Here is a 24,608-nt window from a genome sequence, read left to right as displayed (position 1 = left end):
TTTTCATTTTGTTGCAAGGTCTACACGCTGCTTCCCAAACCCGGATGAGAGTGAGGGAGTATTGTCTGTTATCTGGATTAAAACAGGGAGGAATCATACTCCTCTTTGGGAGGACACCAATTTGGGGAACATTGTGCGTGGTGTGTGTATCTGTGTGTGTGTGTGTATCTGTGTATGTGAAAAATGAAATGAATTGAAAATCGCTTATTGTCACAAGTAGGCTTCAAATGAAGTTACTGTGAAAAGCCCCTAGTCACCACATTCCGGCGCCTGTTCGGGGAATCGAACCGTGCTGCTGGCTTGGTCTGCTTTCAAAGCCAGTGATTTAGCCCAGTGAGCTAAACAGTCCCTGTGTGTATCTGTGTATGTGTGTGTGTGAATCTCTGTGTTTATGTGTGTGTATCTGTGTGTGTGTCTGTGAGTGTGTGGATCTGTGTTTGTGTGTGTGCATCTGTGTATCTGTGTGTGTGTATCTGTGTGTGTGTATCAGTGTGTGTGTGTGCGTGTGGTTATTTGTGTGTCTGTGTATCTGTGTGTGTGTGTGTATCTGGTGTGTGTATGTGTGTGTGGTTATCTGTGTGTGTGTATCTGTGTGTGTATATCTGGTGTTTGTATGTGTGTGTGTGTGTATGTGTGTATCTGTGTGCGTGTGTGTATCTGTTTATGTGTGTATCTGTATGTATGTCTGTGTATGTGTGTATATCTGTGCGTGTGTATGTGTGTGTATCTGTGTGTGTATTTGTGTACGTGTGTGTGTGAATCTGTGTATCTCTGTTTATGTGTGTGTATCTGTGTGTGTGTGTGTGTGGATCTGTGTGTGTCTGTCTGTGTGTATCTCTGTGTTTATGTGTGTGTATCTGTGTGTGTCTGTCTGTGTGTATCTCTGTGTTTATGTGTGTATCTCTGTGTTTATATGTGTGTGTATCTGTGTGGATCTGTGTGTGTCTGTCTGTGTGTATCTCTGTGTTTATGTGTGTGTATCTGTGTGTGTGTGTGGATCTGTGTGTGTCTGTCTGTGTGTATCTCTGTGTTTATGTGTGTATCTCTGTGTTTATGTGTGTGGATCTGTGTGCGTGTGTGGTGTGTGTGGATCTGAGTGTGTGTGCGTTTGTGTCTGTCTGTGTGTATCTCTGTGTGTGTATCTCTGTCTGTGTGTGTGGATCTGTGTGTGTCTGTGTGTGTGTATCTCTGTCTATGTGTGTGTCTCTGTGTTTATGTGTGTGGGTCTGTGTGTGTCTGTGTGGGTGTGTGTACATGAGAATGTCAAAGCGAGCAGCAGGATCAATCCATTCGTCCCTTCCAGACCGCTGTACTATATGTGTATGTCTGTAAATAACTGTGGACACAGGACAGTATGATACTGCTGATAATGCTGGGGAGATGGGGGTGAGCTGAGGGAGAGTGGGCGGAACATCCTTCTTTATAACTTAGCATTTTATTTACATAGAAAGATTCCATATCAGAATTAATTTCAATGTGTGAAGTGCGGAAGGTGTTGCAAAAGCATAGAGGAAAAACGGGGTTATTAACGCCTTGAAAGCAAGGTGATCCTAGTCTCCATCTCTCTATGCTACCTGTTAACATGGCTGGACATTGCGGGCGGACACTAACCCACTCAGTAAAGTCAAAACATGTTTAAAAGGAACCTCAGAGTCACCTGCCCCACTGTTTCAGCACCCAGAGCTCCCAGTTTGATGCGATGTTCCCAGAATGATAACTATTCCAACAGACGGAGACAGAACAAAGCGGTAACATCTGCTGATGTAAAAACCTTAAAAGATAACCGTAAACAGCCGACTACCCACACACAAATAAACCCAGCAATACAAACCCATACAGAGCAACCATAGAGAAACACACACACACTGACACACATACAGCAGGACACACAGACAGACACACACACAGACTCACACGGGCGGGTTATCGTCTGCAGTAAATTAGCGGCTGCCTGGTCCCAGGATTAGGGTCCCCCCCCCCCCTTTCTGCCGGATCCAGACTCTCCCCAGGGTGCCCAGTCTCTCTCTGGGCTCATCTCCAGCTTGCCTCCTGCTCCATCTGTGCAGATTCTCTCTCCCCCCCCCCCTCTCTGTGCAGCACCAGCCCCTCTGCCCAGCCCCTGCTGCACATTGCAGAGACCCTGGGGAAGGGTGTGTGGAGGGAGGGCAGGGTGGGGTGTGGAGGGAGGGCAGGGTGGGGTGTGGAGGGAGGGTGGGGTAGGGGGGGCGAGGCTGCAGGGAGCAGACACCGCCTCAAACCGGCAGCACTAACAAAGAGCTGGAATAAGGTGAGAGCTGAGAGAGCGCAGAGCAGCTGGGAAACATGGCGAGTGGAATGTGCCCCACACCGTGTGGGGGTGTGTGGGAGGGGAGGGGGGGGGGGGGGGGGGGAGAGAGGCTGCTGGGCTGGGTGGGGTGGGGGGGGGGGGGGTAGAGGCTGCTGGGGTGGGGGGTAGAGGCTGCTGGGCTGGGGTGGGGAGGGGCTGCTGGGCTGGGGTGGGGGGGGGGGAGGCTGCTGGGCTGGGGTGGGGGGGGGGGAGAGGCTGCTGGGCTGGGGTGGGAGGGGGGTAGAGGCGGCTGGGGTGGGGGGGGGGGTAGAGGCTGCTTGGGGGGGTAGAGGCTGCTGGGGGGGGGGGGTAGAGGCTGCTGGGCTGGGATGGGGGGGGTAGAGGCTGCTGGGCTGGGGTGGGGGGGTAGAACCTGCTGGGCTGGGGGGCGGGTAGAGGCTGCTGGGCTGGGGTGGGGGGGGGGTAGAGGTGGGTGGGATGGGGGAGAGGCTGCTGGGGTGGGGTGGGGGGGAGAGGCTGCTGGGGTGGGGGGGAGAGGCTGCTGGGGTGGGGGGGAGAGGCTGCTGGGGTGGGGGGAGAGGCTGCTGGGGTGGGGGGGAGAGGCTGCTGGGGTGGGGGGGAGAGGCTGCTGGGGTGGGGGGGAGAGGCTGCTGGGGTGGGGGGGAGGCTGCTGGGGTGGGGGGAGAGGCTGCTGGGGTGGGGGGAGAGGCTGCTGGGGTGGGGGGGAGAGGCTGCTGGGGTGGGGGGAGAGGCTGCTGGGGTGGGGGGGAGAGGCTGCTGGGGTGGAGGGGGAGAGGCTGCTAGGGTGGGGCGGAGAGGCTGCTGGGGTGGGGGGGGAGGCTGCTGGGGTGGGGGGGAGAGGCTGCTGGGGTGGAGGGGGAGAGGCTGCTGGGGTGGGGTGGGGGGAGAGGCTGCTGGGGTGGGGGGAGAGGCTGCTGGGGTGGGGGGGGGAGAGGCTGCTGCTGGGGTGGGGGGAGAGGCTGCCGGGGCGGGGGGTAGAGACTGGTGGGGTGGGGTGGGGAGAGGCGGGTGGGGTGGGGAGAGGCTGCTGGGGTGGAGGGGGAGAGGCTGCTGGGGTGGAGGGGAGAGGCCGCTGGGGTGGGGTGGGGTGGAGAGGCTGCTGGGGTGGAGGGGAAGAGGCTGCTGGGGTGAGGTAGGGTGGGGGGAGGCTGCTGGGGTGGGGGGGGAGGCTGCTGGGGTGGGGGGAGGCTGCTGGGGTTGTGTGGGGGGAAGGCAGCTGGAGTGGGGGGTGTGAAGCTGCTGGGGTGGGGGGAGAGGCTGCTGGGGTGGGGGAGAGGCTGCTGGGGTGGGAGGGGGGTCGAGGCTGCTGGGGTGGAAGGGGGAGAGGCTGCTGGGGTTGGGGGGCGCATCTGCTGGGATGGGGAGGCAGTGGCTTCTGGGGTGAGGGGGTCGAGGCTGCTGGGGTGGAGGGGGAGAGGCTGCTGGGGTGAGGGGGTCGAGGCTGCTGGGGTGGAGGGGAGAGACTGCTGGGGTGAGGGGGTCGAGGCTGCTGGGGTGGAGGGGGAGTGGCGGATGGGGGAATGGGGGGAGAGGCTGCTGGGGTGGGGGGAGCGGCTGCTGGGATGGGGAGGTAGAACCTGCTGGGCTGGGGTGCGGGGCGGGTAGAGGCTGCAGGGCTGGGGTGGGGGGGGGTAGAGGCGTGTGGGGTGGGAGGGAGGCTGCTGGGGTGGGGTGGGGAGAGGCTGCTGGGATGGGGAGGTAGAACCTGCTGGGCTGGGGTGGGGGGCGGGTAGAGGCTGCTGGGCTGGGGTGGGGGAGGTAGAGGCGGGTGGTGTGGGGTGGGAGGGAGGCTGCTGGGGTGGGGTGGGGAGAGGCTGCTGGGGTGGAGGGGAAGAGGCTGCTGGGGTGAGGTAGGGTGGGGGGGAGGCTGCTGGGGTGGGGGGGAGGCTGCTGGGGTGGGGGGAGGCTGCTGGGGTTGTGTGGGGGGGAGGCAGCTGGAGTGGGGGGGAGGCAGCTGGAGTGGGGGGGAAGGCTGCTGGTGTGGGGGGAGAGGCTGCTGGTGTGGGAGAGCCTCCCCCCCACCCCAGCAGCCTCTTCCCCCCCCCCCCAGCAGCCTCTCCCCCCCCCCCACCCCAGCAGCCTCTCCCCCTCCACCCCAGCAGCCTCTCCCCCTCCACCCCAGCAACCTCTCCCCCCCCACCCAGGCAGCCTCTTCCCCCCCCCACCCAGGCAGCCTCTCCCCCCCCCCCACCCCAGCAGCCTCTCCCCCCCCCCCCACCCCAGCAGCCTCTCCCCCCACCCCAGCCCAGCAGCCTCTCCACCCACCCCACCCCACCCCAGCAGCCTCTGGGATGGTTTGGGATGTGTGTCGGGTGCACATTGGGGACTGGCTGCGGCGTGAGTGGGACTGGACTGGGTGGGTTTGGTGTTGTGGGAATAGGAGGAGGTGTTGGGGGAAGGAGGGAGGGACAGGCAGGGAGGGAGGGAGATGGAGGGGAGGGATGGAGGGAGAGAGAGGGAGGGAGGGAGAGAGAGAGGGAGGGAGGGAGGGAGAGAGAGACGAGGAGGGGAGGGAGGGAGGGAGGGAGAGAGAGAGAGAGAGAGAGAGGGAGGGAGGGAGGGAGGGAGAGAGAGAGAGAGAGAGAGGGAGGGAGGGATGGAGGGAGGGAGGGAGGGATGGAGAGAGAGGGAGGGATGAGAGAGAGGGAGGGATGGAAGAGAGGGAGGGATGGAGAGAGAGGGAGGATGGACTGAGAGAGGGAGGGATGGAGAGAGAGGAGGGATGGAGAGGGAGGGAGGGTGACGGAGGGATGGAGGAGTGAGAGAAGGATGGAGGAAGGAATGGAGAGGGAGGGAGGGATGGGGAGTGGGAGGGGGAAGGGAATGGGGAGGGGGAAGGGATGGAGAGGGAGAGATGGAGAGGGAGGGAGGGAGGGAGAGGGAGGTGGAGGAGAGGGAGCGATGGAGGGGAGGGTGGAATGGAGTGGGTGGGAGGGATAGAGATGGTGGGAGGGATGGGGAGGGAGAGGGAGATGGTAGGGAGGGAGAGGGCGGGATGGAGAGAGAGCGATATAGAGGGAAGGAGTGGGAGGGAGTGCGAGGGAGAGGGAGGGAGTGCGAGGGATGGAGGGAGGGGGGAGGGAGGGGGGAAGAGGGAGGGAGTGGGAGGGGGAAGGAGAGGGTGGAATGGAGAGGGAGGAGAGGGAGGGATGGAGGAAGGAATGGAGCGGGAGGGAGGAATGGAGAGGGAAGGAGGGATAGAGAGTGAGGGAGGGATGGGGAGGGAGGGAGAAGGATTGGGATGGAGGGATGGAGAGGGCGAAAGGGGGAGAGAGGGATGGAGAGGGAGGGAGGGATGGAGAGGGAGGGAGGGAGAAGGATTGGGATGGAGGGATGGAGAGGGCGAAAGGGGGAGAGAGGGATGGAGAGGGAGGGATGGAGGAAGGAATGGAGAGGGAGGGAGGAATGGAGAGGGAGGGAGGGATAGAGAGTGAGGGAGGGATAGATGGAGAGTGAGAGAGGGAGAGATGGAGAGGGAGGGAGGGTGGGATGGAGAGGGAGGGAGGGTGGGATGGAGAGGGAGGGAGGGATGGAGAGGGAGGGAGGGAGAAGGATTGGGATGGAGGGGGCGAGAGAGATGGAGAGGGAGGGATAGAGGTGGAGGGAGAGATGGCGAGGGTGGGAGGGAGAGGGAGGGAGGGGAGGGGGAGGGATGGAGGAGGGAGGGAGAGGGATGGAGATGGAGGGAGGGATGGCGAGTGAGGGAGGGATGGAGACGGTTGGAGGGGGGAGGGAGGGATGGAGGAGGAGGGAGGGAGGGAGAGGGAGGGATGGAGACGGAGGGGAGGGATGGGAAGGGAGGGATGGAGCTGGAGGGATGGCGGGAGAGGGAGGGATGGAGGAGGAGGGAGGGAGGAGCAGGGAGGGAGAGGGAGGGATGGAGGGAGGGATGGAGAGGGCGAGAGAGGGAGGGATGGAAGGAAAGGGAGGAAGGGATGGAGAGGGAGGGATGGGGGAGGAGGGTGGGAGGGCGAGAGAGGGAGGGAGGGATGGAGGAGGAGGGTGGGAGGGAGAGGGAGGGATGGAGGAGGAGGGTGGGAGAGGGAGGGAGGGATGGAGGAGGACGGTGGGAGAGGGAGGGATGGAGGAGGAGGGTGGGAGGGAGGAGGTGGGTGGGAGAGAGAGGGATGGAGGAGGAGGGTGGGAGGGAGAAGGAGGGATGGAGGAGGAGGAGGGAGGGAGGGATGGGGAGGAGGGTGGGCGAGGGAGGGATGGGGAGGAGGGTGGGCGAGGGAGGGATGGAGGAGGAGGGAGAGGGAGGCATGGAGGAGGAGGGTGGGAGGGATGGAGGAGGAGGGTGGGGAGGGAGAGGGAGGGATGGAGGAGGAGGGTGGGAGAGGGAGGGAGGGATGGAGGAGGAGGGTGGGAGAGGGAGGGAGGGATGGAGGAGGAGCGTGGGAGAGGGAGGGAGGGATGGAGGAGGAGGGTGGGAGAGGGAGGGAGGGATGGAGGAGGAGGGTGGGAGAGGGAGGGAGGGATGGAGGAGGAGGAGTGTGGGAGAGGGAGGGAGAGGGAGGGAGGGAGGGATGGAGGAGGGGGGGTGGGAGATGGAGGGAGGGGATGGAGGAGAGGAGGGTAGGAGGGGGAGGGTGGGAAGGAGGGAGGAGGGTGAGGAGGGAGGGATGGAGGAGGAGGGTCGGGAGAGGGAGGGAGGAGGAGGAGGGTGGAGGGAGAGGGAGGGAGGGATGGAGGAGGGAGGGAGGAGGGAGGGAGGGATGGAGGAGGGAGGGAGGAGTAGGGAGGGATGGAGGAGGGGAGGGAGAGGGAGGGATGGAGGAGGAGGGTGGGTAAGGGAGGGAGGGATGGAGGAGGGGGAGGGAGGGATGGAGGAGGAGGGGTAGGGAGGGATGGAGGAGGGGGGTGGAGGAGAAGGAGGGACGGAGGAGGGGGGAGGCGGAGCGGGAGGGATGGAGGAGGAGGGTGGGTAAGGGAGGGAGGGATGGGGGAGGAGGTGGAGGGATGAGGGAGGCATGGAGGAGGAGGGTGGAGGGGAGAGGGAGGGATGGAGGAGGAGGGTGGGAGGGAGAGGGAGGGATGGAGGAGGAGGGTGGGAGAGGGAGGGAGGGATGGAGGAGGAGGGTGGGGAGGGAGGGATGGAGGAGGGTGGGAGAGGGAGGGAGGGATGGAGGAGGAGGAGGGTGGGAGGGAGAGGGAGGGATGGAGGAGGAGGGTGGGAGAGGAGAGGGAGGGATGGAGGAGGAGGGGGTGGGAGGGAGATGGATGGAGGGGGTGAGGAGGAGGAGGGGGGGAGGGAGAGGGATGGATGGAGGAGGAGGGTGGGAGAGGGAGAGGGAGGGATGGAGGAGGAGGGTGGGAGGGAGGAGGGATGGAGGAGGAGGGTGGGAGGGAGGGAGGGATGGAGGAGGAGGGGGAGAGGGAGGAGGGATGGAGGAGGGTGGGAGGGAGAGGGATGGAGGGGATGGAGGGAGGGAGGGTAGGAGATGGAGGAGGGGGGTGGGAGTGGAGGAGGGGGAGGGAGGGATGGATGGAGGAGGAGGGTGGGTGGGAGAGGGAGGATGGAGGAGGAGGGTGCGAGAGGGAGGGAGGGATGGAGGAGGAGGGTGGGAGAGGGAGGGAGGGATGGAGGAGGGTGGGAGGGATGGAGGAGGAGGGTGGAGGAGGAGGGAGGGATGGAGGAGGAGGGTGGGAGAGGGAGGGAGGGATGAAGGAGGAGGGTGGGAGGGAGAGGGTGGGAGGGAGAGGGAGGGATGGAGGAGGAGGAGGGTGGGAGCGAGAGGGAGGGATGGAGGAGGAGGGTGGGAGGGAGAGGGATGGATGGAGGAGGAGGGTGGGAGGGAGAGGGAGGGATGGAGGGGGAGGGTGGGGGAAGAGGGAGGGATAGAGGAGGAGGGAGGAATGGAGGAGGAGGGTGGGAGGGAGAGGGAGGGATGGAGGAGGAGGGTGGGAGGGAGAGGGAGGGATGGAGGAGGAGGGTGGGAGGGAGAGGGAGGGATGGAGGAGGAGGGTGGGAGAGGGAGGGATGGAGGAGGAGGGTGGGAGAGGGAGGGATGGAGGAGGAGGGTGGGAGAGGGAGGGGTGGAGGAGGAGGGTGGGAGGGAGAGGGAGGGATGGAGGAGGAGGAGGGTGGGAGGGAGTGGGAGGGATGGAGGAGGAGGGTGGGAGGGAGAGGGAGGGATGGAGGAGGAGGGTGGGAGGGAGAGGGAGGGATGGAGGAGGAGGAGGGTGGGAGGGAGAGGGAGGGATGGAGGAGGAGGAGGGTCGGAGGGAGAGGGAGGGAGGGGAGGGATGGAGGAGGAGGAGGGTGGAAGGGAGAGGGAGGGATGGAGGAGGAGGAGGGTGGGAGAGGGAGGGATGGAGGAGGAGGGAGGGAGGGATGGAGGAGGAGGGTGGGAGAGGGAGGGATGGAGGAGGAGGGTGGGAGAGGGAGGGATGGAGGAGGAGGGTGGGAGAGGGAGGGATGGAGGAGGAGGAGGGTGGGAGGGATGTGTGATTCACAACACGGCTATTGTTCTGCTCTCTCCTCCCGACAGGTCTCCCCAATAGCAGCGGCGGCAGAGACACCGAGACAGACAGAGAGACACAGAGGGACACAGACACAGAGGGACACAGGCACAGAGACACACACAGACTGATCGGCAGCCGGATCCAGGGCAGTTTGAAGCCTCCACGCAGCAGCCCGCACCGCCTGGGATTTTGCTGTGTTGCCTGGGTCCCTCTTCCCGAAGCTGCTTTAGGAAATCACATCCAAACTGGGATCTATGAGCGGAAAAGTGACCAAGCCCAAGGAAGAAAAGGATGCGGCCAAAGGTAAGCAGGAACCGGGAGGGGGGGATTGTCTGCTCCCCCTGGGGATGAGGGGGTGGGGGTTGCTCCTCCTGGGGTGGGGGGGGGGGGGGTTACTGGCTGTCTGTGGGGGGGGGGGGGGTGAGGGGGGTCCTGGCTTGGGGGGGGGTGGGCTCTCTGTGTGGGGGGGGTGGGGGAGGTGAGGGGGTGGTGGTGAGGGGGGTGCTGGCTGGGGAGGTGGTGGGTTCACTGTGAGGGGGTGGGGGGTGAGGGGGTGCTGGCTGGGGGGGGGGTGGTGGGCTCACTGTGTGGGGGCTGGGGTGGTGGTGAGGGGGGTGGTGGTGGTGGGGGGGGGGTGAGGGGGTGCTGGCTGCGGGGGTAGGGGTGGTGGGCTCACTGTGGGGGGGGAGGGCTGGGGGGCTCACTGTGTGGGGGGTGAGGGGTTGTTGGCTGGGGGGAAGGGTGCTGGGCTCTCTGTGTGTGGGGTGGGGTGGTGGGCTCTCAGTGTGGGGGGTGGGGTGGTGGGCTCTCTCTGTGGGGGTGGTGGTGAGGGGGGTGCTGGCTGGGGGAGGGGTGCTGGGCTCTCTGGGTGAGGGGGGGGGTGTGGGCTGTGGGGGGTGGGGTGGTGGGCTCTCTTTGTGGGGGGTGGTGGTGAGAGGGGTGCTGGCTGGGGGGGGAGTTGATGGGTGCTGGCTGGGGGTGGTTGATGGGGGGTGGTGGTGAGGGGGTGCTGCCTGGGGGGGGGGTTGATGGGGGCTGGCTGGGGGGGGGGGGGGGGGTGGCTGGGGGGGGGGAGTTGATGGGGGCTGGCTGGGGGGGGCATGGCTGGGGGGGGGGAGTTGATGGGGGCTGGCTGGGGGGGGAGTTGATGGGGGCTGGCTGGGGGGGGGGTTGATGGGGGCTGGCTGGGGGGGGGTTGATGGGGGCTGGCTGGGGGCTGGGGGGGAGTTGATGGGGGCTGGCTGGGGGGGGAGTTGATGGGGGCTGGCTGGGGGGGGGTGATGGGGGCTGGCTGGGGGGGGTGATGGGGCTGGCTGGGGGGGTTGATGGGGGCTGGCCGGGGGGGGGTGATGGGGGCTGGCTGGGGGGGGGGGGTTGATGGGTTGATGGGGGCTGGCTGGGGGGGGTTTGATGTGGGCTGGCTGGGGGAGGGGTGGTGATGGGGGCTGGCTGGGGGGGGTTGATGGGGGCTGGCTGGGGGGGGTTTGATGTGGGCTGGCTGGGGGTGGGGGGTTGATGGGGGCTGGCTGCTGTAAGACAGGGGTCCGGGTCCAGTGGAGCCCCCAGTCTGAGAGCCTCCTGGTTGGTTTCTCTCTCAGCCTTTGTTCAGCATCCTGACAGGCAGGATTGCTATGGTGACCGGGGTTATATACAGACAGAGACACAGTGGGAGAGACTGGGGAAATGTACCCGGGCAACAGCACAAAGGGTTGGGAAGCAGGATCTCCCGGGAAGATGTCCAAGGTGAGTTGCTGGAGGCAGCAGGGTGCTGGATCTAACTCCAACACAATGCTGTTTAGAAAGATTCAGCACTGCCAGGAAAAGACTTTCCCTTTAAGTTTTCCTGTTTCCTCTCTCGGCCAACAAGAGAGGCTGTGATCCATGCTCTCTCCCTCTCTCCTTGCTGGTGGATTTAACCCCCATCTTCCCCCAGTTGGATGTTCATTTCATGTTTGCAGAATAAAATCAGCGTCAAGCCATTGTTACAGCGGCTGTAAATCCAGATTCTGACTCCGTAAATGTAAATGTGCGAGCGAGAGGGTTTCACAGGAGCTGGAGACTGGGCTTCGTGTACATTTACCTGGTTTACAAAGTGCTGAATCTGTCGAGGGCCATGTTGCACCCTTCAATCCTACCTTTCAAACTCACCCACCATTTACTGTACAGCTGCAATGCCTCTTTGCAACTCTCTGGGAGGTTAAGTCCAGCGAGATTTCTTCTGCCCAAAACCTGTGTAATCACCCGCAATAGTTCTCGAGAAACCTCTGAGCCCCAAACAAACAAGTGACAGGACTGTCCTGTTCAGGCCCATATCACAGCTGGAGGGCATTCACAGTATAAATGCAGCCTGGAATACTGTCACCCACCAGGGAGGTGAGGCCAGACTGGGGGTTTCACACCTAACTTCCCCGGAGTTTCAATCAGGTGGCGTTGAAGGCTGTTTTGACAACAGTTTGTAAATTAATTTAATAATTGGTCTGCATCAGTGAGACATAATTGCAGAATAGAACAGTGGGATTAAACTGTGCTCATTGTCTCGCAATCACCCCCAATTGTCCAATTGAAGCCAGTTTGGCCAACCCAGAACTGCTATTGATCCCTATAAGGCACTGGTGGACTGAGTGGAAGCTGAGATACACAATCAGAATTATGGAGTCTTGCAAACAGATACAATGACATAATTGTTAATATTGTACAAAATGAACTGTTGCACAGCTTAGAACAAACTTCATTGGTAAAACAACTAAAGCGGTGAGTGATACAGTAGTAGGTTATAGAATGGGTCTGTCAGAAAAGTGGTGAGAGGAATTTGTGATTGTTTAAGCATTTGTACATTGCTCCTGATTATATCTAAGCTTGTGTTAAGTGCATGCCATGTAGAGTACAAAAAAACAACTTTCAACCATTGTTATGAACAGTTTATCCTTCAGTTGAAATTATTGCGAAACAGTCAGTGTGAATTTTCAACACCAATACTTATGCATCACAAGATTGATACACACACCATTGATTGCAAAAGACGTTTCTGTGCAAACGAATTGTGTTCTTTTGGTCATTTACATATATTATTAAAATTTGAACCAGTAACAGTGCATAGCATGTAAGTGTTCATGTGAATCCTTGTTTATTTCTCTTTCATTAACATATTTTCTCCAGGTCAATTCTTCAGTGATCAATAAAACAAATTGTGTGCATGTCTTAGACACAGTCAGTGAAGCTATTCTTAGTAAGAATTTCCTGATTGGCAGTGTAAACTCATCCATAAATACACATTGTCCCATCTTCTTTCTGTTGCGTCTACCGCAATCATTGTCTGCTCCAATCAAATGCATCTTAGATAGCACAGACTATTTATAGAGAGATAAAAATAAGGCTTTCTCAGCCATTAAACAATATTTACAACAGTTTGATTGGGCTCTTACTGTTTATATGCTTCTCTATCCTTTCTCTTTGTATATTCTCCTTTATATTCCCGTACCAGCCTCCCTGAATAGGTGCCAGAATGTGGTGACTAGGGGCTTTTCACAGTAACTTCATTTGAAGCCGACTTGTGACAATAAGCGATTTTCATTTTGTTTCATTTGTTTCCCTCCCTCGCTCCACACATCTCCTCTTTTCTGTCCGTGCACTCTCTTTTCTCTCCCTCCTACTTATCCTCTCTGTGTGTCCTGTAAATGTTAAATGTAAGCTAACTGACTTGAGAATGTTCAGCATATTTTGGGGAATATTGTCCTTCATCCCTGGGGGCGAGGCAGAGCAGCAGTGGGTGAGGTGGAATTTGAGTCTGGGTTGAGATTCTGCTCCATTGTTGAGGGTCAGGGTTTGGGTGAGGTTTCTTGCTCCATGCAGATATAGAGGGAGCATACTGGGGGCGAGATCCCTGGGAATTCTTCCCTTGGCAGGGCTCAGTGGAATACGGAACAATTAAGGCCTGGTGGGAGTTCCTTTCCAGGTCTCAAACATTCACTCGATCTGGTTGTGATCGGTTTCCTTTCTTAGATATAGTAGGTCCAGCTAATCAGTTTGAAAAAAAATGATAGTTTTTCGGCCCGTGTTGTGGAGTTCTGGAGAACTCCACTCTCGCTCCCTCTCTGTGGAACCCTTTCCAGTTCTCCAACTGTCCATGATTCCTGCACTCCTCCAATTCTGGCCTCTTGACGTCTTTCATTTCAATCACTATTGCTGGCCATGCCATCAGTTGCGTTAAACGCTTGAATTCCCACAAGAAAACTCACTGCCTAGCTACATTAGAACATAAGAACATAAGAACTAGGAGCAGGAGTAGGCCATCTGGCCCCTCGAGCCTGCTCCGCCATTCATTTAGATCATGGCTGATCTTTTGTGGACTCAGCTCCACTTTCCGGCCCGAACACCATAACCCTTAATCCCTTTATTCTTCAAAAAACTATCTATCTTTACCTTAAAAACATGTAATGAAGGAGCCTCAACTGCTTCACTGGGCAAGGAATTCCATAGATTCACAACCCTTTGGGTGAAGAAGTTTCTCCTAAACTCAGTCCTAAATCTACTTCCCCTTATTTTGAGGCTATGTCCCCTAGTTCTGCTTTCACCCGCCAGTGGAAACAACCTGCCCGCATCTATCCTATCTATTCCCTTCATAATTTTAAATGGTTCTATAAGATCCCCCCTCATCCTTCTAAATTTCAATGAGTACAGTCCCAGTCTACGCAACCTCTCCTCATAATCCAACCGCTTCAGCTCTGGGATTAACCTAGTGAATCTCCTCTGCACACCCTCCAGTGCCAGTATGTCCTTTCTCAAGTAAGGAGACCTCATGTCTTCATGATGCTTCTTAACGCCGACCTTTTTCACCAAGGCTTTGACCATCTACTCTAATTTATATCATCATAGGTCTGGGTGGCAAATTTGGTTTGAGTACACACTTGTGGAGCTCCTTGGAATACTTTGCTTGGTTAAAGTTGCTATATAAATGCAAGTTGTTGCAAATGTTCTAATTGGTTTCAACTTTAATGTCATCACGTCCATTTCACTTCAGTGATCTTCTGGAATTGTGACGAGTTTCAGAGGTTGTATCTAAGGTGCTTCAGTTTCCTAAAACTACCTGTGTTTGATTTTGTTTGAAGTATTCAAGGTGAAATTGGAGAATGATAAGGAGGCCTTGAATTATAATAAGCGTTTATTGTCACGAGTAGGCTTCAATGAAGTTCCTGTGAAAAGCCCCCAGTCGCCACATTCCGGCGCCTGTTTGGGGAGGCTGGTACGGGAATTGAACCCGCGCTGCTGGCATTGTTCCGCATTGTAAGCAAGCTACTTAGACCACTATGCTAAACCAGCCCCAGTCATAAATCAGAACCATGCTGTGGTCATTTGGTGGAGGGAACGAAGCTTACAGACAACGTTGAATGGTTCAGTACAAAGGAAGGTCGGAGTCTAGCAAATATACTGAGGCACGGGCGAGATTCGACCCCGCGATGTTTGGTTTACGAGACCAATACCTTTCCTCTTGGCCACCGCACCAGGTACTTGATTCATTTCGACTATGTGAGCTCCTGGAAAAAGCTCTTCAATTAGTCCCACTCCTCGGCTCTCTCCAATGCCCTGCCTTTTTACCCAACTCCGGTGCATTCCAATGACAACAGCCCAGGGTTTACTTCTCAAAGAATAGAATCTTTGCACAGCCAGCAAAGTGAAGGTGCTGGGTGCACCCAGGAGGTCTGGCAACATCTGTGCAAGCAACAAACAAATTAACATTTCAGGTGTGGACCTACACCCAACTCTTTAACTTAGAAGAGTCATACAGGCTCTTGTTTCCCTCTCCACAGGTGTTGCCAGACCTGCTGAGTTTATCCAGCACTTTCTGCTTTTATTTTGGGTTTTCAGCATCCGCAGTATTTTGCTTTTATTTGTTACCGTATCTGTTCTCTTCACGGATACCGAGAATCCTTGCACACTTCTACCAACTTCCTATATTGTTGTGGTGACCACTCACATCCCAGTCCTTTTTTCAGAAGGTGCCAAGGATTAGAATCACAGGAGGGTGCTGAGCTTGTAGCAAGAGGCTGGGGAAAGTCTGTCAGCTCCAAAGTGATGGGAAAGATAAGCAGAGCAGAAAGAGGCAAAGGAGCTTTGGAGTGCCAAATTTTGAAGATGTGGAGAAAGCAGGCTTTCCGGGTAGTCGCTGATTGGGATTGTGATGGAAGGAGGGATGAGAGGGAGGTTCGAGGCTGATCATGTATAACTCATACGTGACCAGTGGGCGCCACATGCAATGCTGGTATTTATTGTTCATGCCCTAGTTGCCCTGAGGGGGTGGTCATGGATCTCCTCCATGAACTGCTTCAATTCAGATGATGTGACATAATTGTGACTCACTGACTCTATCAAAGGACGGTTATGGGATTCTAGGCTGAGTAAGGACATTGGGGTTTTCTTCTCTAAACAACATTTATGAACTAATTACATTATTAGAGCAATTCGACCACTTCTTTGTTGACTTATTTACTTTATTTCCAGATTTTCAGGTCATGGTGGGGTTTGAACTCATGATTTCTTGGATTATTGATCCAGATGGATTACCAGTCCAGAAATGTATCTACTACAATTGTATAAACATGATTGGATCACACCTGTGAACAGTTCTGGGATGGATATGTTGACCTTGGGGGGGGGGGGGGGGGGGAGGAGGGGAGTGCAGCGTAGATTTAGCAGAAGGATACCTGGATTTCAAGGGTTAAGTTATGAAGAGAGATGACACAAGCTGGGATTGTACACCCTGGAATTTAGAATTCCACCAACAGCCTGTTCTGGTCCCCCCATGCTGACACTATAGTTAAGAAAGCCCACCAACGACTACTTTCTCAGAAGACTAAGGAAATTTGGCATGTCACCTACGACCCTCACCAACGTCTACAGATGCACCATAGAAAGCATTCTTCCTGGTTGTATCACAACTTGGTAAGGAGCTTGCTCTGCCAAAGACCGCAGGAAACTACAAAAGGTTGTGAATGTAGCCCAGTCCATCATGCAAACCAGCCTCCCATCCATTGACTCTATCTATAATTCCTGCTGCCTCAGAAAGGCAGCCAGTATAATTAAGGACCCCACGCACCCCAGACATACTCTCTTCCACCTTCTTCCGTCAGGAAAAAGATACCAAAGTTTGAGATCACGTACCAACCGACTCAAGAACAGCTTCTTCCCTACTGCCATCAGACTTTTGAATGGACCTACCTCGCATTAAGTTGATCTTTTCTCGACACCTTGCTATAACTATAACATTATATTCTGCAGTCTCTTCTTCCTTCCCTATGTACGGTATGTGTTGTCTGTATAGCATACAAGAAACAATACTTTTCACTGTAAACTAATACATGTGACAATAAATCAAATCAAATCAATTTAGAATGTTAAGGCTGGATTTGACTGCAGTTTTGAAGATTTTAAGGGACAGAGCTAGGTGACAGAGAGAGAAAGGATATCTGCTGTTTGAAGAGCCGAGGACAATGGAGCACGGTCAAATAATTAGAACAGGATTATTCAGGAGTGAAATTAGGAAACATTTCTATACACTCAGGGTGGTAGAGCATTGGAATTCTCTTCTGCAAATGGCAATTTATGCTATATTAATTATTAATTTTACATCTGAATTGATAGATTTTTGTCATACAAAGATATTAAGGGATCTGGGGCATTGAGCCTCAGATCACTCATGATCTCCTTCAATGGCAGAACAAACTCGACAGGCAGAATTGCCTCCTCTTGTTCATATATTTCTATGTTCCTAAATTGCTGGAAGCAGGCAGCAGAAATGTCAACGTCAGGACAAAAAGGCGGGTTAATGTGTTCGGGTCAGACTGTTTGTCAGAACTGTAAATTAATACCGTTCTCTGCAAGTCAGGAACCAGCTGCTCTTTTATGGTTAAAACATTCATAATAGTGCCGATAGAAGGTAATTGTTAGCCTAGCAGCACCTTGTGAAGACTACCTGTTGTCAAAAAGTTATATATTACATGTAGTGATGACTGTCATTAGCATTGTGTTTGACACAGCTGCATTCAATATTATACCGGAGGGGAGGCTTGAGCAGAATGTTGAAGCAGTGTTTTTTCATTGTGACAACACCCACTCTGTTCAATTGGTGAAAATACTTATAATATTTTTATATTTGTGCTGTGTGCTCTGATTAATGATTTCCGTGTTTAATATGTTACAATCCCAAAAGACCACATCAGCATTGAAATAACAAGTGCCTGATCCAATATCGCTTGGTTGCCATCATCAAAAGTTAAAATTATTCCCAATTCCGCCAATTCACTCTTGTATCAGTCACGTCTCCAGCGGGCAGCATTCCCTGCTTTTGAATTCAAAGTTTATGGGTTCCAGCCCCACTCCAGGGACATGAGCATAAACCCCAGGCTGACACTGCAGTGCCGGTGCTGAGGCAGTCCTGCACTGTTGGTGATACCTGCTTTTGAATGGATTGTCAAACCACAGTCCCATCTCAGACAGATCTAAGACCCCCTGCCATTACTTTGAAGAGGAGCAGAGGGAATTCTCCCCAGTGTCCTGGCCAATGCTTCATCCAACATTATTGAGGAATGTTACATATTATCTGCTCCTGATCACATTGTTGTTTGTGGGATCGTGCTGTGTGCAATTTGGCTGCTGCATTTCCTGCTTTACACCAGATGCCCTTCTTTGGCTGTGAAGTGTTTTAGGATCTCCTGAGTTCCATTAGCTTTACTGAAACCCTCAAAGGGTTAACTTATCAGATAATTAGGGCGGGATTCTCTCAGACCGGGGCCGGAGAATCCCCCTAACCGGCGCGAATCGCGCCACGCCACCCCGACGCCAGCACGCGATTCTCTGCAGAGCTGGCGCTGGTGCCACTGTGCATGCGCGTATCCCGCGGGCCCAATTCGCGCCCGGATCATTAGCTGGAGCGGCGTGAACTACTCCAATGCGGTGCTGGCCCCCTGTAGGGGCCAGAATTGCTGATCCTGAGGCTGTGTGGACGCCGTCGAGAAACGCGACGGTGTTTCCGATGGCATTAACACTTAGCCTCAGGATCAGAGAATCCCACCCTTAGTTTCTGTTAAGTTACTTTGTAAAATGTCTGTTTTAGTCATTTAAGCATTTTGGTCCAGAACCTCTTGAGTATGAATTTACTGACCACCTGGATAAGGCACCTGCAATCATTTATTCTTAATTACTCATTTCAGCCATTCGCAGTTGGCATTTGTGAGACACAGAAAGTCTGCAATTAAATTTTTGGTCACATATGGCTGTTCCTCGACTGCACTTTGGAATGAACATTTGGAAATTAAGAACTGGGAAAGATCAACTGTTGGTTCTGTCCCATTCAGCAATGTTGCAGCTAGTTATCATGATTCGCAACATCTCCAGATGGTGTAATCTCCCAAGAGAGGCGAAAGTAAGGCACAGGCCAACCCCGGGCCATTCAAGAGGAAAATGAATCTGGGAAATTCCTTTCCAACCCCAGAGAGCAATCAGTACGAGCACCGAGCCTCATACTGTGACTATGAGACACGTCCTGCACTATCTCACCGCCTTTTTTGGTACATTGCGATATTCAATAACAGCCCATTAAGTTGTCCAGCTACTTAGCAACACAGTGAGGCACTCCATTAACAAACTGGAAACTTATCCCGATGGCTCATGATGCTCTGTGCAAAGACAAACCTTCTGGCGTCTAACCTAGTTCTTTGCCTGTATAAATTATGCGCATGTCCTCTTGTCCTTTCCAACCTATTTCAAATAATCCATCCACATGGCCATAGCCGAAACACTTCATTATTTTATTGAGTGGCTCAGTTGCTGAGACTCTTGTTTCAGAATCAGAAAGCTGTGGGTCCAAGTCCCACTCTAGATATTTGAGCAAAGAAATGCCCAAGTTCGGGCGTGTGTTATTTTTCCAGCGATACCCGAGTTCTGTGCTGCCAAACGTCCATCAGAAATATATTTCTTGACCCAGAAAGTAATGAGAATGTGAAACTCCCAGCCATATGGAGTGGTGGAGGTGAATAATGCAGATGCCTTTAAGGAGAAGCTGGATAAAGCGATGAGTGAGAAAGGAATAAAGAAATAAAATAAATAAATAAATAATCTTTTTATTGTCACAAGTAGGCTTTCAGAATATCTTTCTGTCCTCTTTCTTCTCAAGTATTCCTCCAGTTCCCTATTGAAGGTACCAAAGTGATTCGCCTTGAGCAGCTCTGGGTGAGTGCATTCCACACACCGACCGCTCACTGAAATGTCCTTTCATTCCCCCAGTGGATATATTTGGCAACTACCTTGTAATTATACCCACCGGGTTGGAATTTTGCCAGGAATGGAAACATTATTCACGTGTACCTTGCCCAACCCATTTTAACAACCTCTATCGGGTCTCGATAGTCTTTCCTTTCCTTGGAAGGAGAGCTGATAACTGCAACTGCGGAGAATCGCATGCCGGCATCGGGGTGGCGTGGCGCAATTCACGCCGATCGCGGGGATTCTCTGGCCCGGCCCTGGGCTGAGAGAATCCCGCTAGGATCTCTGATTGTAATTGTAAGCTCTATTTCTGTGCTGTTAAAGGTAGTTTAATAATACAGTTTGGCTTAATACACCATGGGCGGGATTCTCCGACCCCCCACCGGGTTGGAGAACCCCGGGGGGGGGGGGGGGGGCGGCGTGAATCCTGCCCCGCCACTCCGGCGCCGGCTGCCGTATTCTCCGGCGCCGGTTTTCGATAGGGGCGGGGTTTATGCCGCGGCAGTCGGGGGCCGTTGGCAGCGGCCCCCTCTGCAATTCTCCGAGCCCCGATTTCCTGACCAGTCCCGCTGGCGTGAAATGGACATGGTCCCATACCTGCGGGACCTGGCTTGGGGGCCGGCTAGGGGAATCTTCAGGGAGGCACGGGGGGGATCCGGCCCCGGGGGGGTGGGGGGGGGGGGGGGGCATGCGCAGGAAACACGCTGGCTGGTCTGTGCATGTGTGGAACCACACCGGCGGTTCTGTGCATGCGCCACCTCGCGCTGGCCCTTCGGACGGCGCCAACCCCTCCGGAGCCAACCTAGCCCCTGGAAGCGCTTCCGCAACTTCCGGTTGGCCCGACGCTGGAGTGGTTCGCGCTGTTCTTGGCGCCGGCATCGGGTCATTCCGCAAATTGCGGGAAAATCTCGCCCCCCATCCCGATTTGTGCGTGGAATCACTTCTGGAGCAAAGTAACCTTTCCTCACAGTTTTACAAACTAAAAACACAGTGATTAGGGTTCCTGTCCGGTATCCGAGCAAAATGTTCCGGGATCGTAATACTGAGATCAGCGTTGTGTACAACTAAACAAAATACTGTGGACACTGGAAGCCTGAAATAAAAACAGAAAATGCTAGAAATACTCAGCAGGTCAGACAGCCTGATGGTGAGAGAGAAGCAGAGTTGATGGACGGGATTTCCAAGTCGCCGACGCCACAATCGCGTTCGGCTGGAGAATCCCTGTTCACGGCCGGATTGGGGCGATGCCGCTTTCGCGATGCTCCACCCCCTCCAAAGCTGTTTACTCGGAGAGCACACCGTGTGACGTATTCATGGCCTGTGGCCCACCCCCGACTGGCTGAGTTCCCGACGGCGTCGGTCACGAGTGGCCTCATCTGGCGGGAACTCGGCGTGGTGGCTGCGGACACATTCCAGCACCAAACAGTCGGGGGTGGGCTGATCCATGGGCCAGGGGCTGGGGGCACTGTTGGGGGTGGTCTGGGGCGCGTGAGCCGGCCAAAGGGGGGACACTATTTTGCAGGCCGGGTCCACGAGTGACCAGCGCAATGTTGCACGGCGCTGCCGCTAAAAGCTGCCTCCGTGCGCATGCCGTGCCATGGACCTGGCAATTCTCCAGGCCGCATGCCCTGCCATGGACCTGGCAATTCTCCAGGCCGTATCGGCAGCTAGAGCTGCCATCCTGCGAGCCCCCAGCCAAATGGATGATTGGTGGCCGTTTTACGCCAGTTTTTCTGTTGTAAAATGCCACCGTTCCCACGCCGGCATGAGGACATAGCCTTAATATCGGAGAATCCAGCCCCATGTTTCACCTCAGTGACCTTTCATCAAAATTCCCGTTGGCTGAACTTCAGAAGTTACAAAACTGTAATTGCTATATTTCTTATTCTCCCATTCATGTCTGAAGATGATTGTTTGTCTCCTGCCATTCCCCATTTTGCTGATCTATTTCGACAATAAACCACCATTCACATTACAAATAACGCAGTTACAGCAGCAATTGCAATCTAATTTTACAGAAGTTGAAAATACATCTTAATATAAACAGGACGAATTGAGATAGTTAACACACAAGATTGATAATCTCTGATAAAGTGCTGATCCCATTTACTCACATTACACTAATTCACTGGGAGGCCTTTATTCAGCCAAGTAGCAGTCGCTGGAAAAATATGTTTGTCTATCTCAGTGTCCCCTAAAAATGTACTTAAGATCATTTCTGCGTTTGAAGAACCAATCAAACCTGAAAATCAGCTCTTGTGCAGATCTTCCTGCAAAAGTGACCCGAGTTGGCATTGAGAAATCCTGAATTATTGAATCATGTCTTTTCTTGTCTGGATTTTGAACCTTTTCACAGGGGCTTTTCACAGTAACTTCATTTGAAGCCTACTTGTGACAATAAGCAATTTTCATTTTCATTTCATTTCACATCTCTCTTAGCTCGCTATGCTAAAAACACCAATTGTAAACACAGCTCAGCTGTCTAAAAGTAAGAAGAAAATAAGTTATTAGAATGTAGATGTAGATTTTGAATTTCACCTCATCTACTTTGTAACCAATAAATTCTGATGCCCTTGTTGTTTGCGTTTATTCTGGACACTCTTGGCTCAGCCACTCAAACTATTTCTCACCTCCTGGGTCAGAAAGTTTTAGGTTCAAAGCCCCACTTCTATATTTCAACACAAAATCCAGGCTGACATCTGATTGCACCTGCACTGCCGGAGGTGTCACATCTCCATGAGGTGTTCAGAGGATACCTCGTCTGCTTATTGACATCTCAGGGCATTGTGTGAAGACAAACAGGAAGATGGTCCATTTTTCATGTCATATTTGACATGGTTAACCTCTCACCCTTTGTGGAATCCTTGGGGGTGACAGCCACAAAAATGTTGTTGGACTGCAATTGGTTACCCCATCGACTCCCCCCCCTCCCCCCCAACCTTCTTACTCATCCCGGATCCGACTGGCTAATTAGCTCATGGTGGGAACAATTCCAACAACCTCTGCAGTGAAGTGGCCATTTTGTTCTTGCGGTTCACTGTCTATACTGAAATGAAGGAGGTGGATAAATATCCAACCCACCCTCCCCACAAGGCCCCAATAAGGGTGGCATGGTGGTGCAGTGGTTAGCATTCACAATACCAGGGACTCGGGTTCGATTCCCGGCTTGGGTCACTGTCTGTGCGGAGTCTGCACGTTCTCCCCGTGTCTGCCCCGGTTTCCTCCCACAGTCCAAAGATGTGCAGATTAGCTGGATTGGCCATGCTAAATTGCCCTTAGTGTCCAAAGGTTAAGTGGGGTTATGGGGATGGTGTGGGGTATGAGACTTGGTTGGGTGCTCTTTCAGAGGGTCGGTGGTGCCCCGATGGGCCAAATGGCCTCCTTCTGCACTTCACGGGTTCTATGAATACTGGTTATTAATCATAGAATCCCTACAGTGCGAAAGGAGGCCATTCAGCCCATCAAGTCTACACCAACCTTCTGAACAAGCACCCCACCAAGGTCCACTTTCCTGCCCTATCCCCATAACTCCACCTAACCTTTTTGGACACTATGGGCAATTTAGCATGACCAATCCACCTAACCATCTTTGGACTGTGAGAGGAAACCCACCCAGACACAGGGAGAGAGTGCAAACACCACACAGTCGCCCCACACAGTCACCCGAGGCTGGAATTGAACCCAGGTCCCTGATGAGGCTGCAGGATATTCTGAAGTGGGAAGGGTAACCAGAAATAGTATGTGGTTCACACAGTGACCAACAGCACAGGTAGAAAGCGGGATGAGGTCCTGCAACAGGAATTTAGGAAGCTAGGTAGCAGAGTTAAAAGCTCTGCTTGGCCGTGCTAAATTGCCCTTAGTGTCTAAAAAAAGGTTAGGAGGGATTATTGGGTTACGGGGATATGGTGGAAATGAGGGCTTAAGTAGGTTGGTGCAGACTCGATGGGCCGATTGGCTTCCTTCTGCACTGTTCGTTCTATGTTCTAAAGTGGCGAGAATTAGTGGGAAGCTAAAGGATTGGGAAGCCTTTAAAAGTGAGCAGAGGACAACTGAAAAAACAATAAGGGGGAGAAGATGAAATATGAGCAAGCTAGCTAGAAATATAAAGGAAGATGGAAAGAGGTTTTTTGCTCAATTTATAAAAGGTAAGCGATGGGTAAGAATAGACATTGGACCACTGGAAAATGTGGCTGGAGAAGTAATAATCGGAAACAAATAATGCCAGAGGAACTGAATAGTTACTTTGCATCAGTCTTCACGGTGGAAGACAGCAGTGGGATGCCAGAGCTCCAGGAGAACCAGGGGGCAGACATGAGTATAGTGGCCATCACTAAGGAGAAGGTTCTGGGGAAACTGAAAGGTCTGAAGGTGGATAAGTTACCTGGACCGGATGGACTACACCCCAGCGTTCTAAAAGAGATATCTGAAGAGATTGCAGAAGCATTGATGTTTATGGAATCACTGGAGGCAGGGAGGGTCCCAGAGGACTGGAAAATGGCTAATATAACACCGCTGTTTAAGAAGGGAGGAAGCAGAAGACGGGAAATTATAGGCCGGTTAGTCTGACTTCGGTCATTGGTAAGATTTTAGAGCCCATTATTAAAGATGAGATTGTGGACTACTTGGAAGTGCATGGTAAAATAGGACTGAGTCAGCACAGCTTCGTCAAGAGGAGGTCGTGTCTGACCAATAGAGTTCATTGAGGAGGTAACAAGGAACTGAGACCAAGGTGAACCAGTGGACGTGATCTATTTAGATTTCCAGAAGAACTTTGACAAGGTGCCACATAGGAGGCTGTGAAATAAGTTAAGCCCATGTGTTAAGAGTTAGATATTGGCATGGATAGAGGATTGGCTGACTGGCAGAATGGGGATAAAGGGGTCTTTTTCAGGATGGCAGCCAGTGACTAGTGGTGTGCCTTGGGTCGGTGTTGGGATCACACCTTTTCAGAATATACATGAATGATCTGGATGAAAGAACTGAAGGCAATGTTGCTACGTTTGCAGATGATCTGCAGAGGGACAGGTAGTATTGAGGAAGCAGGGGGGCTGCAGAAAGATTTGGACAGTCTAGGAAAGTGGGCAAGGAAGTGGCAGATTGTGGTAGTCACCACTAGCAGTATTATATGTATTACGGTAAGACACATATACTAGAGGTACATGGGTAAATCCCTGCCTGCTGGCCCTGCCCAGTAGGCGGAGTATAAATGTGTGTGCTCGCCGGTGCTGCAGCCATTCTGGTAGCAGCTACAGGAGGCACAACATCTTTGCTCAATAAAGCCTTTGGAAGGAGGAATTGAGGCAAAGACTATTTTCTAAACGGGGAAATGCTTCGGAAATCAGAAGCACAGAGGGACTTGGGAGTCCTTGTTCACAATTCTCTTACGGTAAGTGTGCAGGTTCAGTCGGCAGTTAGGAAGGCAAATGCGATGATAGCATTCATGTCGAGAGGGCTAGAATACAAGGGCAGGGATGTACTTCTGAGGCTGTATAAGGCTTTTATCAGACCCCATTAGGAGTATTGTGAGCAGTTCTGGGCCCCGTATCTAAGGAAGGATGTGCTGGCCTTGGAAAGAGTCCAG

The 24,608-nt window shown here is 54.0% G+C and overlaps 1 protein-coding gene across 4 annotated transcripts in view; it reads left to right on the top strand.

The window, feature by feature from the left end:
- fgf13a (fibroblast growth factor 13a) overlaps window positions 1-24,608 on the top strand; it is a 672,043-nt gene that overhangs the window by 12,421 nt on the left and 635,014 nt on the right. For 2 of the 4 annotated variants that reach the window (XM_038774368.1, XM_038774370.1), the window contains exon 2: window positions 8,800-9,076. In XM_038774368.1, the coding sequence (XP_038630296.1) occupies window positions 9,028-9,076 (49 nt within the window). In that variant the 5' untranslated portion in view covers window positions 8,800-9,027. Of the gene's footprint in view, window positions 1-2,229; window positions 2,288-8,749; window positions 9,077-24,608 lie in introns of those variants that run through there. The other 2 variants (XM_038774369.1, XM_038774372.1) reach the window with 2 other exon arrangements.

This window comes from Scyliorhinus canicula, chromosome 17 (assembly GCF_902713615.1).
Source record: "Scyliorhinus canicula chromosome 17, sScyCan1.1, whole genome shotgun sequence".
In the NCBI taxonomy this organism is placed as follows: Eukaryota; Metazoa; Chordata; class Chondrichthyes; order Carcharhiniformes; family Scyliorhinidae; genus Scyliorhinus; species Scyliorhinus canicula.
The sequence above is the reverse complement of the archived record's forward strand: the minus strand, read 5'-3'. Positions and strand labels throughout refer to the sequence as shown.